Here is a 12,739-nt window from a genome sequence, read left to right as displayed (position 1 = left end):
ATCTTCCCTTCGGCTCGGCTCTTTCCTCGCCAACAGATTGCTTTGCTAATATCGCCAGAGGCTCACAACAAGCAGGCAGGCCCGGGTAGTCGCTCGGCTCGGCATCACTGTTCCCTCTGGAAAGCAAAACTAAATCCTCGTTTAACTAGCATTTAGAGCGTCACTCGTACGCGAAAGTCTGTCTCATTTGTTACTGTTTCGCACGATCGAGCAGTCGATCAACTCTGATCACTACACACTCACTTTCCAACTCTAAGTCAGGTGGTGGGTACTTCCGATAGTCTTTCGTTCTAATTTCCTCAATTTTTAAGTAAGAACACGTAAGTCACAAATGATGTGGATACCCTTTTGCGATACTATTTGCGCTCTTCACTGCGCTTCCAGTTAGTCCTTAGAAAGTCAATGTAGTGCGTGAGATTGAGTTGCAATAGTACAAGGGAGAACATACAATTGCAATATGATTGAATCATTTCAAAATCTCCCAGCCTTTCCTCAAACAAGTATACCGAGCGTCAACTAGAATTTTAGTTGAATGTACTTCCCAACAAAACTATCACCTTTGAGATGCACTGTAAAAAGTATCGCTAATTTTAATTCCTTTATATTTATTTAATCACCCTACACCCATCCTGCTCCCATTCCCGGAAATATTCCCTTGTATTGCAGTTGTGTCGTATTTTTAGAGTATTTTGTGTTGGTTCGGAGGGCTGAGAAGATATGCTTTGGGCGCTATATATTGATGAACCGTACTAGCCAACGTCACGTTGTGAGTTAACAGAATTTTACAAATTGTTAAACGATTTAGATGAAGAACCGTAAATCCGTCTCAGCAACAACCACTCACAACGAACAAAAGTTTGCCTGTACTGAACGAACTAGTAAGCACATGGTTAGAAAGTAGATTGACAATAAATGTGAATATAACAACGATAAATTATCAATGGTTTTTCTCCATGAAAGAAAAATGTTATTCACGCAACAAGTTATTTGAAAGTTGTCTGTGTAGATAGTTGAATGAAATGTGATGTGAAAGAAAATTTAAAAATGAGAAACGAGAGATTACTAAATTAACGTATATTTTGAAATATCAAGGTGGTTATAATATAAAAACCAAGATTATTCAAGAAACGGACAAGGTATATATATAATAAACAATAGCATTCGTATAAACCTTGATAATGATATTGGCAAGGTGTATAGAAACGTCACTTTGACGTGTGGTCGTTTGACACTTCGACCATTCTTTTCAATCCACAACCTCGTGGTTTGTGGTGTTTTGTAGTGCTGCGTGGTTGGTTTTTCCTATTTTCGTGAAAAATAACAGCCACAAACTCATCAAAATGAGTCTGTATAACTTTAAAAAGATCATGGTGGTGCCGCCAGCAAAGGTAAGAAAGAAAAACCGCGTTTATCCGGAGAATATCAGCATTTGTTTACCCCGGCGGGTACCCGGCTGTGTTTTGGTTCGAATGTTACAATGTGTGTTCCCATTTCAGGCCTTCATCGATATTATGCTATCGAAGACACAGCGGAAAACGCCCACCGTTGTACACAAGCACTACAAAATCAGCCGCATCCGTGCGTTCTACATGCGCAAGGTGAAATACACGCAGCAGAACTTCCACGATCGGTTGACACAAATCATCCAGGACTTCCCGAAGCTGGATGATGTGCACCCGTTCTACGCGGATCTGATGAACGTGCTGTACGATAAGGACCATTACAAGCTTGCCCTGGGCCAGCTTAACACCGCCCGGCATCTTATCGATACGTGAGTAAATGAAAAAAAAAACCGCTTTATCCAGGGTTGGTATGTAACGTTCGGGTATATGTTCCCTTTACAGAGTCGCAAAGGATTACGTTCGTTTGCTTAAGTTTGGTGATTCACTGTACCGCTGCAAACAGCTGAAGAAGGCTGCCCTTGGTCGGATGGCAACGATTATGAAGCGTCAGGCATCGAATTTGACCTACCTGGAAGAGGTCCGCCAACATCTGTCGCGTCTGCCTTCGATCGATCCCTATACCCGTACGATCATCGTTTGCGGATTCCCTAACGTCGGTAAATCTAGCTTCCTCAACAAGGTCACCCGGGCCGACGTGGATGTACAGCCGTACGCGTTCACCACGAAGAGTCTGTACGTGGGTCACATGGATTACAAGTATTTGCGCTGGCAGGTGATCGACACGCCCGGAATTCTCGACCATCCGCTCGAGGAACGGAACGTTATCGAAATGCAGGCCATCACGGCCATGGCCCACTTGCGTGCCTGCATCATGTACGTAATGGACGTGTCGGAGCAGTGCGGTCACTCGATCGAGGAGCAGGCGAAACTGTTCGACAGTATCAAACCGCTGTTCGTTAACAAACCGCTCGTGCTGGTGCTAAACAAAACGGACGTGCTGAAGTTTGACGAACTGCCGGAGGAGAAGAAAAAGGTCATCGAAGATCTGTCGGAGGACCGGGAGCTGATACCGATCCTGGAAATGTCCACTGCCACCGAGGAGGGCGTGACGGAGGTGAAGTTGGAAGCATGCGAACGGCTGCTCGGTTATCGCGTCGACCAGAAGCTGAAGACGAAGAAGCTGGAGGGTGTGCTGAACCGGCTGCATGTGGCCATGCCCGAGAAGCGCGACGAAAAGGAACGTCCAGTTTGCATCCCGGAAGCGGTGCTCGCGGCTCGTGCGGCCAACGCGGCCAAACTTGCCAAACGGCAGCGCAAGCTGGAGAAGGAGATCGAACAGGAGCTGGGCGACGACTACTCGCTCGACCTGAAGAAGAACTACACGACGATCCCGGAGGAAGAGCGGTACGACGTGATACCCGAGTTCCTCAACGGCGTCAACATCGCCGACTACATCGATGCGGACATTTTCGAGCGACTCGAGGAGCTGGAGCGCGAAGAAGGCCTACGACTGGAGTCCGGTTTCTACGATCCGCCACCGCTCAATCTGGACGAAACGTTGCTCGAAATCCGCGAGATGGCCAAGCAGATCCGGCTGAAGCGTTTCCTGCTGAAGGACGCCCGCAAGATGTCGATGAAAAGTGGCCGACCGATTATGCCGCGGCACAAGCAGGCGAAGGTGCGCGACCGCAAGGCGGACGATCTGCGGCAGACGATGGAGAACCTCGGGCTGGACATGTCCGGCACGGAGGACTCGAACTTTGCCAAGAACCAGGTATCCATCCGCCGGAGCCTCACGCCCGCCGTCGGTGGCCCGAAGAAGCCGAAGAAGGACCGCGAATCGAGCGCGATCGTCCGTGCGACCGGGCTACCAATCAAGCGGAAACAGCCCAGCCACGAGCTCGGCATCAAAGACGTTGTGGTAAGAACACTTAATGACATATTTGGGCGATATCTCGAAACTCAACCGTTCTTTCTATCCCTGGTTTCTCTCTTCCTGAACAGCTTAAGGCGAAGGCTAAAGTCATGGCGAAGCACGACATTGCGAAGCGCGTCACCAAGTATGCGCGCAAGGGCGAGGGTGACCGACACATACCGGATCTTATGCCGAAGCATCTGTTTGCCGGTAAACGTGGCTCTGGTAAAACCGATCGTCGTTAGGTGGTTAAAGGGGTGGAATTTATCTGCGTCTTCGTTTCTTTGGTTCCATTTTCTCTCCGTTCTCCTCCGTGCTCTTTATTTTGATAAAAAGATACGTTTAATAAATTTACCAATATATCCACCAACAACTTATTTGTGTTAAAATGTAGCAGTTTAATTTGAACGAAATAAAAATATAAGCAATAGAAAACAAATGTTTCAATTGAATGTTTGAAAAAATGCAAACAAACCACAGTGAAGAGGAAAAAATCAAAATAGTAAACGATATCAAAAGGAGGCAGAATTATTAGGTCCACCGGAAACTTGACTGAAACAGCCACCAACTTCCGGAGACGAGTCAATTTCGTGACAGCTGACGAACTATGGCAAACATCATATTCATTTCGACACTTTTCCTCTTTCCTGTCGCAGCATGTTTTCAACTTTATTTTGAAGAGTTCCAGGAACATCCACTGCATCAACCGTTGACTCCGAAAATGGGTGTCCCGGGCGGACTTTGGGTACATTTTAATTTCGCATTGCGGCGCTGGAACCTCGCGACCGAAACGGCTCGGTGCATTGTCGATCAATAAATTTTTGACGAAGTTTGTCCTACTTGAAACGTCCAGCGGGAAGGCAAAGTATTTCGTCCAGGAATTTCTTTCGGCTCGGCAGGACAGCCTCGTGCTGCCCAGATGGTTTATTAATTTCGTCCATCTGCATCGTAATGGGAAGCTGATTGGCTATAGGCTCTCTCTATCGTGCCCATCCGGTCCGTGGAATGGCCATGCCGTCGTTCGCTTGCTGCATGCACACGGCGAGCATTTGCATACGGAAGCAGACGGAGGTACCACATGGATGTTTGACCATATGTGGACATGCATAGCACGATTATGCATGTTGGTGGCACTCTACTTCCCTCCACCGGATGCAACGGGTGACTGGTTCGAATGCGATACGGACACGTGCGTCTGTCCGGCCGGAGTCGGAGAGGATTATTGTGCCCGAACCTGGGCCAGATAGCAGCACCGGGTGCATCGTTACCGCGGCTGCTTAATGGCATACATGATGAGCCCCCCGTCAATCCACATTCAATTCGCGCGTCAACCGATTCCGGTTCGTGCTTGGGTTGCGTGCTATTAATTAGAGTATTAATTAAGTTTATTTCTGATAATAACAATTATTGTGCCAGGTTTCAGGATGCAACAATGCAAAAAGAAACCGGCAAACCGGTATCGAGTGCCGCTTTCGCGGGAAACAAACGCTGGAGCCAACGCCCGGTTTTCCTTTTGACATGGATGTTTAATTGATAAATTATACCATCATCCAGCGAATGCAAATTTACGTTTCCATTGTCGCGGATCCATATTTCTTGCCGTTATCATGTTTCGACGCACTTTTGGTCGCGTTTATTGTCTTTTTAATGGTCACACATGCGTCGGTTTGGCTGCGATGAAATCTTGCAAACGAACGAACCGAAACGCGGGTCATTTTTCCCCCATACGGAAGGCAATTCATGATCGCATAAATTGGGACAACTTGTCACTGCTTATCCTTGTTTTTAAATATACGTTGTGTGGGCCAACTTGCCCACAGCGAAATTAATGTAAACGAAACAAGTTATGCAAAATATGTTACTATACTTTTGCTGTACGATAGTTTTGCATTTCATTGCAATGTGGTTTGATGACTTTTGTGCGTGTGGTCAAACAGTTTCTTCTAATCCTAACGATCGGGTAATATTACGGACATGTGTGTATGTAGATTGATGACCCAACCGACATCGGTGGCTCGATTATGTTTTGAAATATTTAAAAACTAATAGTTTCTTACCTAAAAACCCCAACTATATGGAAAACAAGAGAAAATTCTTACTCGTGATAGTTGTCTGCGAAATGGGAACACAAATTTAAAAACGGTGTAACGACTTTTTATGCATTTTAACTTTATCGGAATCAAATTTGTAATTTATTTTTTTAATACAGTATATAACCTATCAATGTTTTCTATTTTAAGCATACCATTTTTGTCTGTTTTGAATATTGTGTTACTGTACCTCACTTTCCCGGGTTATTGATCCTCCACGCATATTTCCAAGAAGTTAATGGTTTGTACCGACTATAGGAGATTGCTGAAGTGAATTGGGATGGCATTTCAATTTCAATTTGTATTCGAGCGGATTGGAATTACAAACAATATTTCTAGGTAAAAACAGCCCACCGATATCAAATGGCTCCGTGAGACGATTGCCTTAAGCAGTTAACTTGTTGACAAATGTGTTACAATTCCGTGCAGCATCATAATTTATCAGGTAAAATTGGAGCTGGGTGAATTAAAATGAGATGTTTCAGTAACTATTAAATATGACTTCCGGTGTATTGTTTTTTCCCCCTTAAAGACCCTTCCTACCGTCACAACTTTAAGCTGTAATAGACAATGATGAATGATTTTCCCTCAACACAAAACAATCTGAGGTTGAAAAGACTGTGTTTGGAGTTTCTAGGCATCATGATTTTTTTTAATTAAAACGCCTAATATTCCACCCCACGGACTAAAACTGAAAGAAAATGGTGGTCAAACCTCGCGATCCCCCCTACCATTACCGATTTGTCTTTTTGGATGATCTGCCGTTCATGCAAGCGATACGCAACGTTGTTTTGCGATTTTATGTCTTTCTATTTGCTTCTAATTCAATCGCCCTTCGCTTTTCCGTTTTCAACCGTATCGTAAAAAGTTGGATACCCCTGTCCTGGTGCGAAGGAGTCATGGGGGAATGGCAAAAAGAAGTGAGACGGTGAGGAAAACGCCGTCAAAAGTTCGCTGATTGGGGCATAAAAGTTTGCTTCATCTAACTTCTCGCCACTGAAGAAGCAATATCCTGCGCGTTACTGTGGCCAGGTTTACCATCGAATCGATGACCGTGACGTCAAGTGTTGGGTCTGGGAAGAAAAAGAACGACCCAGCAAGAACAATAGTAGCGGAAAAAAAAAAAAAATAGGGAGGTTGCTTTCGGGAAACAGACACGCAACGAAAAAATAAGGAAGGCGAACTAAATCGGGTCCAAAGCACTGCCAGGATCTGCGACCTGTCACCAGACAATCGCGTTGCTTATTTAATTTTAAAAGTTCTCTTTGTCATTGCAATATTTTTTCTTTCCAGCTTTGGGATAGTTTTTTTCCTACGAGCCACCATCGTGGAAAACATTTCAGAGGCAATGAATTAATCAAATTTAATATTTAGTCTATTCCTTGCCACCCTCTTCGGTGGTAAGAAGTATTTCGGTCGTATGTTTTGAACAGAGAGATGAAACGAGATTTTAAAAATGTTCTCACCGCTTGAACGAACCGATTGTCTTTGCGTTCTGAATGATTATACCAATGGGAAACTGGCCGTGACGAGCATCTGATGAAAAACGATCGTGAGGCTAAAAGGAAGCTCTTAAATGGACTTTTAAATAAACGAATTGCTGGAGAAAACCCACTGGGTTGGCTTCGGATCAGGAAAGCATTCCCTGATGCTTGGGAACACAAAACCCACTCGATATTGTTGGGTTTAATGAAAAATCGGCCAATATTTGTTTCCTTTCCTTATCTTAGGTAATCGTTGTTTTTATTTGATTGCTTTGAAGCAACGTCATTTTCTTTTCAAAGCCACCTTTAGAGTGCCACTTTCAACGACGTAGTGTTTGATTTTTTCCCGAGGCAGACACAAATATCATGCACGTGTGCCGGATGAATTGCCTTTAATTTCCGCCTCCAGCTTTGCCCAAAAGAAACGAGAAAAGTTTTTCTAAAATGTCCTTCTACTATCCATAATGGAGGGTTTTCCCGTCCCGTGAATGTTGCTTCCATAAATGGTTGCGTCGATTAAATTTGTTCAGTTGTGTTCGTCAAAAAACAAAAAAAAAAAAACATTTACTAGATGACGTCAGTTCCCGGATCGCTAGTAGAGTTGGTAAAAAAAGTTAAATTTTGTGTCAGTCGTTTAACTTTGTAAAATCGGGTAAGTTCGGTCTGAAAAGATGGCGAATGTGATTGAGCAACGGTTTTGCTTGGTGAAAGTTTTAACGTCACACTGTAGTTGGAAAACTTCGGTAGCTCAACCATCTGTTTTCATGATCAAAACTGACACGTTCGCACGCAAAATAGTCATGTTGGAAGCACAATCCAATATGGAATAAATTGCATCGACTTTTTGAAAATTTTCCGTTAGGGTAAAGTTCGTGCCAATTCGCAGAAACTATCTCGATAGGCAAACTTAATTAAGTTAATTAAAACCATTATTTGAATTGAGCTCCACTTGACCGGGACCCTTTAGGAGCTCTAAATTTTACCGATTAAACTGAAGCGAAGCAATCGTCCTGCAATCGGGCGCAAAATTGATCCATCCTCATCGGGTGGCGGGCATTCCAAGCACTGTTTAGCCATTTCACGCTTCAACACTTCCTCAGGCACGAATTGTGTTTTCCCGAGGCCCCATTCCAATAAAATTGCTCCAGTATCAAATTGCTGTTGAGTTTTCCATCAGCCCGCTCCACAGCCAAATGCTGCTGAATATGCCTGAAATGCACCCGGGGAATGTATCCGCATAGTTCGCTTGGCTATCACTGATGTTTCCACTTCGATTCATAGAAATCTCGATTAATATCAAGCAGATTGCATTTTCTCCTCACCTCCCCTCATCGCACGGGATTCCACTCGGTTGCCGTGAACACCGGAGCGGCTTTTCCACTGCTTTTTGGTGGAACGCGTCGGTCGTGTTTGGCACGCGTTAAAACCGGGCGTGCCATAAAACGGTCGTAAATAACTCAAAACAATTAAAAAGCCGTGCGCGCGTTAGTGCAATTTATGGTTTGAGGTTTGTGCGCCAAAACCGGTGCAGTTCACGCACGACACGTGGAAACGAACCACGGCCGTACGGAAGTTTACTCCGTTGCGCCCGAACCATGTTTGAGCTAGATCAGACCGGTAGCTCAGTGCGCCTCGCTAACCCTTTATCGCAAAAATGAAACGGTCGGGTTCCGATTATGAAACACTACCGGCAATTTAGGTTCCATTTTCGCCTTGCTACCTGTTTTGTTTAATTAAAAGTATTTGATCGCATTTTGCAAAACCTGCCCGTCACTCTCGGTCGGTCTATTGCTGCTATTTGCTGAAATCTGAAATAAGTACCACATTCCATTGAGGATAGAATCGCGAAATAATGTGCGTCATACTATCTGAACAGGTATTTCGATTCCTGCAGATTTTTCCTTTTTGGTTCAACAGAAATCTGCATAAGCGGATAGAAAAGTACCAAAAGAATGACTAATTAATGAATTGATACTTGTATAAAAAGTACAATAAATATATACAGAACTTTTTGTACAACTTCAATTTTCAATGCTTTTTCTCGTATTTATTCGGACTTTAAATATGCTATCATTTTTTTTTTTCTTTTTCAGGCCAGAATTGGCTGACTCTGTATTTTACTTTTTGCAAAAATACTACTCGAGACTGAAAATTTGTATTTACCGACCTTTACATACGATGCATTGCAATGCAGAGCGTGAAAAGAATAGAACGGTAGGTTCAATCGTGGAGTCCTTGAAACATCCTAATTGACGCATAATTGAACAATTCACACGGTTGTGTCAACTGGCACAATTCGAGAATGCAATAGCGTGACGACAACTAACGACAACTCGAACATGCTTACGTCGGATAATTAACATTCTGAAGAGGTGCTTCATTTGGTGAATTATTCGTAGTGGATGCAGTGGATGAATATATTGCTTTAATGTCAACATATAAGAAGTTGTTATTTCAGAGGCCTACAGTAGCTGGTAGTACGATAGGTTCAACTTATTTTGGTTATTTAACTTAGTAATGAACCGGACTCTATTACAAAATGTTTAACCCGTCGATTGAACGGTTGTTTGTTGATCAAAATCTTTGTAAGTTGGTAATACAATATTTGAATGGTATGAAGGGCTGGTCTTAATCAAATTTTTAGTAAATGATAAATTGATGAAATTATTATTTATTCAATAGCCCCATGAAATAAAAAATTTGTATTATGGAAATTTTTTAATAGCCAATGGTCCTATGAATTTTTTTTTCGTTAAACATAAGTTCAACGGGGCATCTATGATTACTAAAGTTCAATAGAGTGCTCTATTAATTTTTTTGAAATATTAGTGTCCTGTATTACAGGACGATTAATTTGAAACATCAGTCGACACGCTGTAGACGAGAGTATGTAAGGCCCTTCACAATCTTGTTCATGACCCCTTTACCATTAATCATTTTTTACGCGTTTGAAAATAGTATACAACGGCCAAAGTCCAGCACAACAAATGGAACGTAGTGCACCATCGGCTGTTATGTGTCGGTTCTGACTGAAGGAAGAGAAATCTAAGGAGTATGAAAGCAAGAGAGCCTATAAGATAGAATTGTTTGGCAAACAATTTCGCCAACCCGCGAAACACGTTGGCGCCAAACCGATCGGTCCTCCGACTAGCGTTTCCCTCTCAATCCCTCTAACCGAAACGCAAATCACTGGCCAACCACACCCCTGATCAATTTCCTTCTTCATCCCCTTCTCAACTGTTGGCCCAATTCCACCCGTTCCACCCTATACTGATCGGATGGCTCTGTCCTACTCGTATGGTAAGTTTTAAAAAACCTTGATTGACTCGGCGGACGCTCCAGCAGGCTCAATGTCAATGTCGCAGTAGCTGGTACCGCTCCCCGGACATCGGTGCTAGTTATGAAACGGTAGAAATACGGGGATGATGTGCCTCTGATCGAATTTAAATTATTTTGTTTTGTTTTGATCAACGCCTTGATGTTTATGGTAGACGATTGACTCGCGTTGCGGCGTCACGTCAGGGCCCAGGAGGAATCGGATCGTTTGATCGATTGAATGTAGACGCCTTGATTGAACCGACATGAACAGTTGCATCACAGTCCGTGGGATCGCTATTGGAGGGTGTGTGTAGAAATGAGCTATTTATGATGTCCGCTTTATTTTATTACTCTCGGCTGTAGCAAGTGTCTTTGATCATGCCTCCGCTGATTAGGGTCTTTAGACTGGGCCCTTCACTTTTTATTTGGGTGATCCTTAGATCCTATATCCCGAAGGTGCTCATGAGTTATATTTGCCTAACATGTTAAATGCAGTTCTTAAATTTGAAAATATTTTTTTAAGCACAAACATAGCAATTACAAACCCGCTGTACAGTATCTGGAAAAACATTAAATAGGAGTATTACATCTTCAAAGCACATTATATTAAAAACGCAGAAGATAAAATACGTCAAATTACACGTGATTATTAGTTTTAAGAATGTAACTAATGTTACTTAAAATTATTGATATTAACTTTGACAAATTAATTGTATATAATTTCTTGAACGTTCTTTACCAAATTTCGATGTGAATATTTTTGTTAACCTTTTGTAAATTAGGTTATTTATTCACAAAATTGTCATACACCACGGACAACCGGGACTCCGTATTTTTTTAAATTTCTTAAATTTGAAAATATTTTTTTAAGCACAAACATAGCAATTACAAACCCGCTGTACAGTATCTGGAAAAACATTAAATAGGTGTATTACATCTTCAAAGCACATTATATTAAAAACGCAGAAGATAAAATACGTCAAATTACACGTGATTATTAGTTTTAAGAATGTAACTAATGTTACTTTAAATTATTGATATTAACTTTGACAAATTAATTGTATATAATTTCTTGAACGTTCTTTACCAAATTTCGATGTGAATATTTTTGTTAACCTTTTGTAAATTAGGTTATTTATTCACAAAATTGTCATACACCACGGACAACCGGGACTCCGTATTTTTTTAAATTTATAAACTGTTTTGCGTCTTAACTTGAGCATCACCACACGCCGCTGTTATAGTATCGATGTCGAAGTGATCAATTTGATCAAATATGCCCATACAATAGATAAAAGATCAATCAAATCGAACAGTCTGGAATAACGGTTTTCCCAACAAGCTAATGTGAGCAACTCTAGTGACTAAACATTTAACGAAACCGAATCGGGCCAGTTCTCCTTGCGTCAAAGTCACGTTTTTCGTTCGATTTGCCAATGTTTTGTTTAGCACAGGAAGAGTGTTCGTTTGTTTTGGTTTTTTGTTTCCTCAATCATACTTTTTTCGAGTTCTCCGTTTGGTTTCATTGATTAGCCCTTCTATTCGTTTCCCCGCCCGTACGGTCGCGAGCTGAGTGTGGAACGAAACGTTTTCTTGGCGTAATTGATCCTGTTAACCTCATCGAGAGCCCCGGCTCTGGACGTCAGTCGGCGGTGGAAATTGATCACATCACATGTGCCTACCAATTGGTCGAACGTGGTTTGCAATGGTGCGATTTTCGGAAAGCTTGTAAACACTTCCCAACACAAGCGCGAACAATGTGAAAGTCACGATATGCTGCCCGTATTGACATAACAATCTTATTCTTTGTCCATAACGTGACTTTTTGATGGAGTTTCAGTTGTCTTTAGGAGATATAGCATGATCGATTTGCATGGGAAATGTTTCGCAAATGTGATACACACGAAATTTTTATACGAAGATAAATTTATCAATCCTACTCAAGAAGGATGGGTGTTGCAATACGACAAAACGACATAGCAAATGCGCAGTTTTGTCAAGAGAAATGCTTTTATATTGTCAACATAAAGTATGCAGAAGTTGGCTAGAAACGTGGAAACGATGCGTTGTCACAAAACAAGAACGTAAATACGAGAACGTGAACGCAAATCACTAAAACCTTACATGATTGATCAAATGCTAACGAGAATTTGTTTGTGAAGGTTGAAGACTAAACAATGATAGTAAATAATTTGCCATCAACTTTGTGCTCTGGAATAATTTGTAGTATCTCGATATTGCCCCATGGCAAATTTATAAGCTATGTGAAAAGAGGTCTTTTTTGGATAGTGACATCAAAATAAAGACTTTCCAATTTTTTTTTACATTCACGCTTAAATAATCGCGATATATGTATACTTCAATATTATGTTCAATGCTGAATTCCCATTTCCCTGACAATGTTGCAATTAGATTGCATACTTCTTCAATTGCAATTTACGGATGTTGCATTTATTTTCCGTGCGATGAAAGTAAATTAGCGATAATGATTTTCCATTCTCTTTTTGTTGGTCCTTTGAACTTCTGAAG

General features: G+C 42.0%; 1 protein-coding gene across 1 annotated transcript; it reads left to right on the top strand.

Annotated features, from left to right (window-relative positions):
* Positions 1-1,257: 1,257 nt before the first annotated feature.
* On the top strand, positions 1,258-3,619 carry LOC131282794 (nucleolar GTP-binding protein 1). The gene is made up of 4 exons (XM_058312371.1): positions 1,258-1,388; positions 1,497-1,771; positions 1,845-3,324; positions 3,408-3,619. Exons 1-4 carry the CDS (start codon positions 1,341-1,343, stop codon positions 3,561-3,563), a joined length of 1,959 nt encoding a protein of 652 aa, XP_058168354.1. The 5' UTR covers positions 1,258-1,340; the 3' UTR covers positions 3,564-3,619.
* Positions 3,620-12,739: the final 9,120 nt, after the last annotated feature.

This window comes from Anopheles ziemanni, chromosome 2 (assembly GCF_943734765.1).
Source record: "Anopheles ziemanni chromosome 2, idAnoZiCoDA_A2_x.2, whole genome shotgun sequence".
Lineage (NCBI taxonomy): Eukaryota > Metazoa > Arthropoda > Insecta > Diptera > Culicidae > Anopheles > Anopheles ziemanni.
The sequence above is the reverse complement of the archived record's forward strand: the minus strand, read 5'-3'. Positions and strand labels throughout refer to the sequence as shown.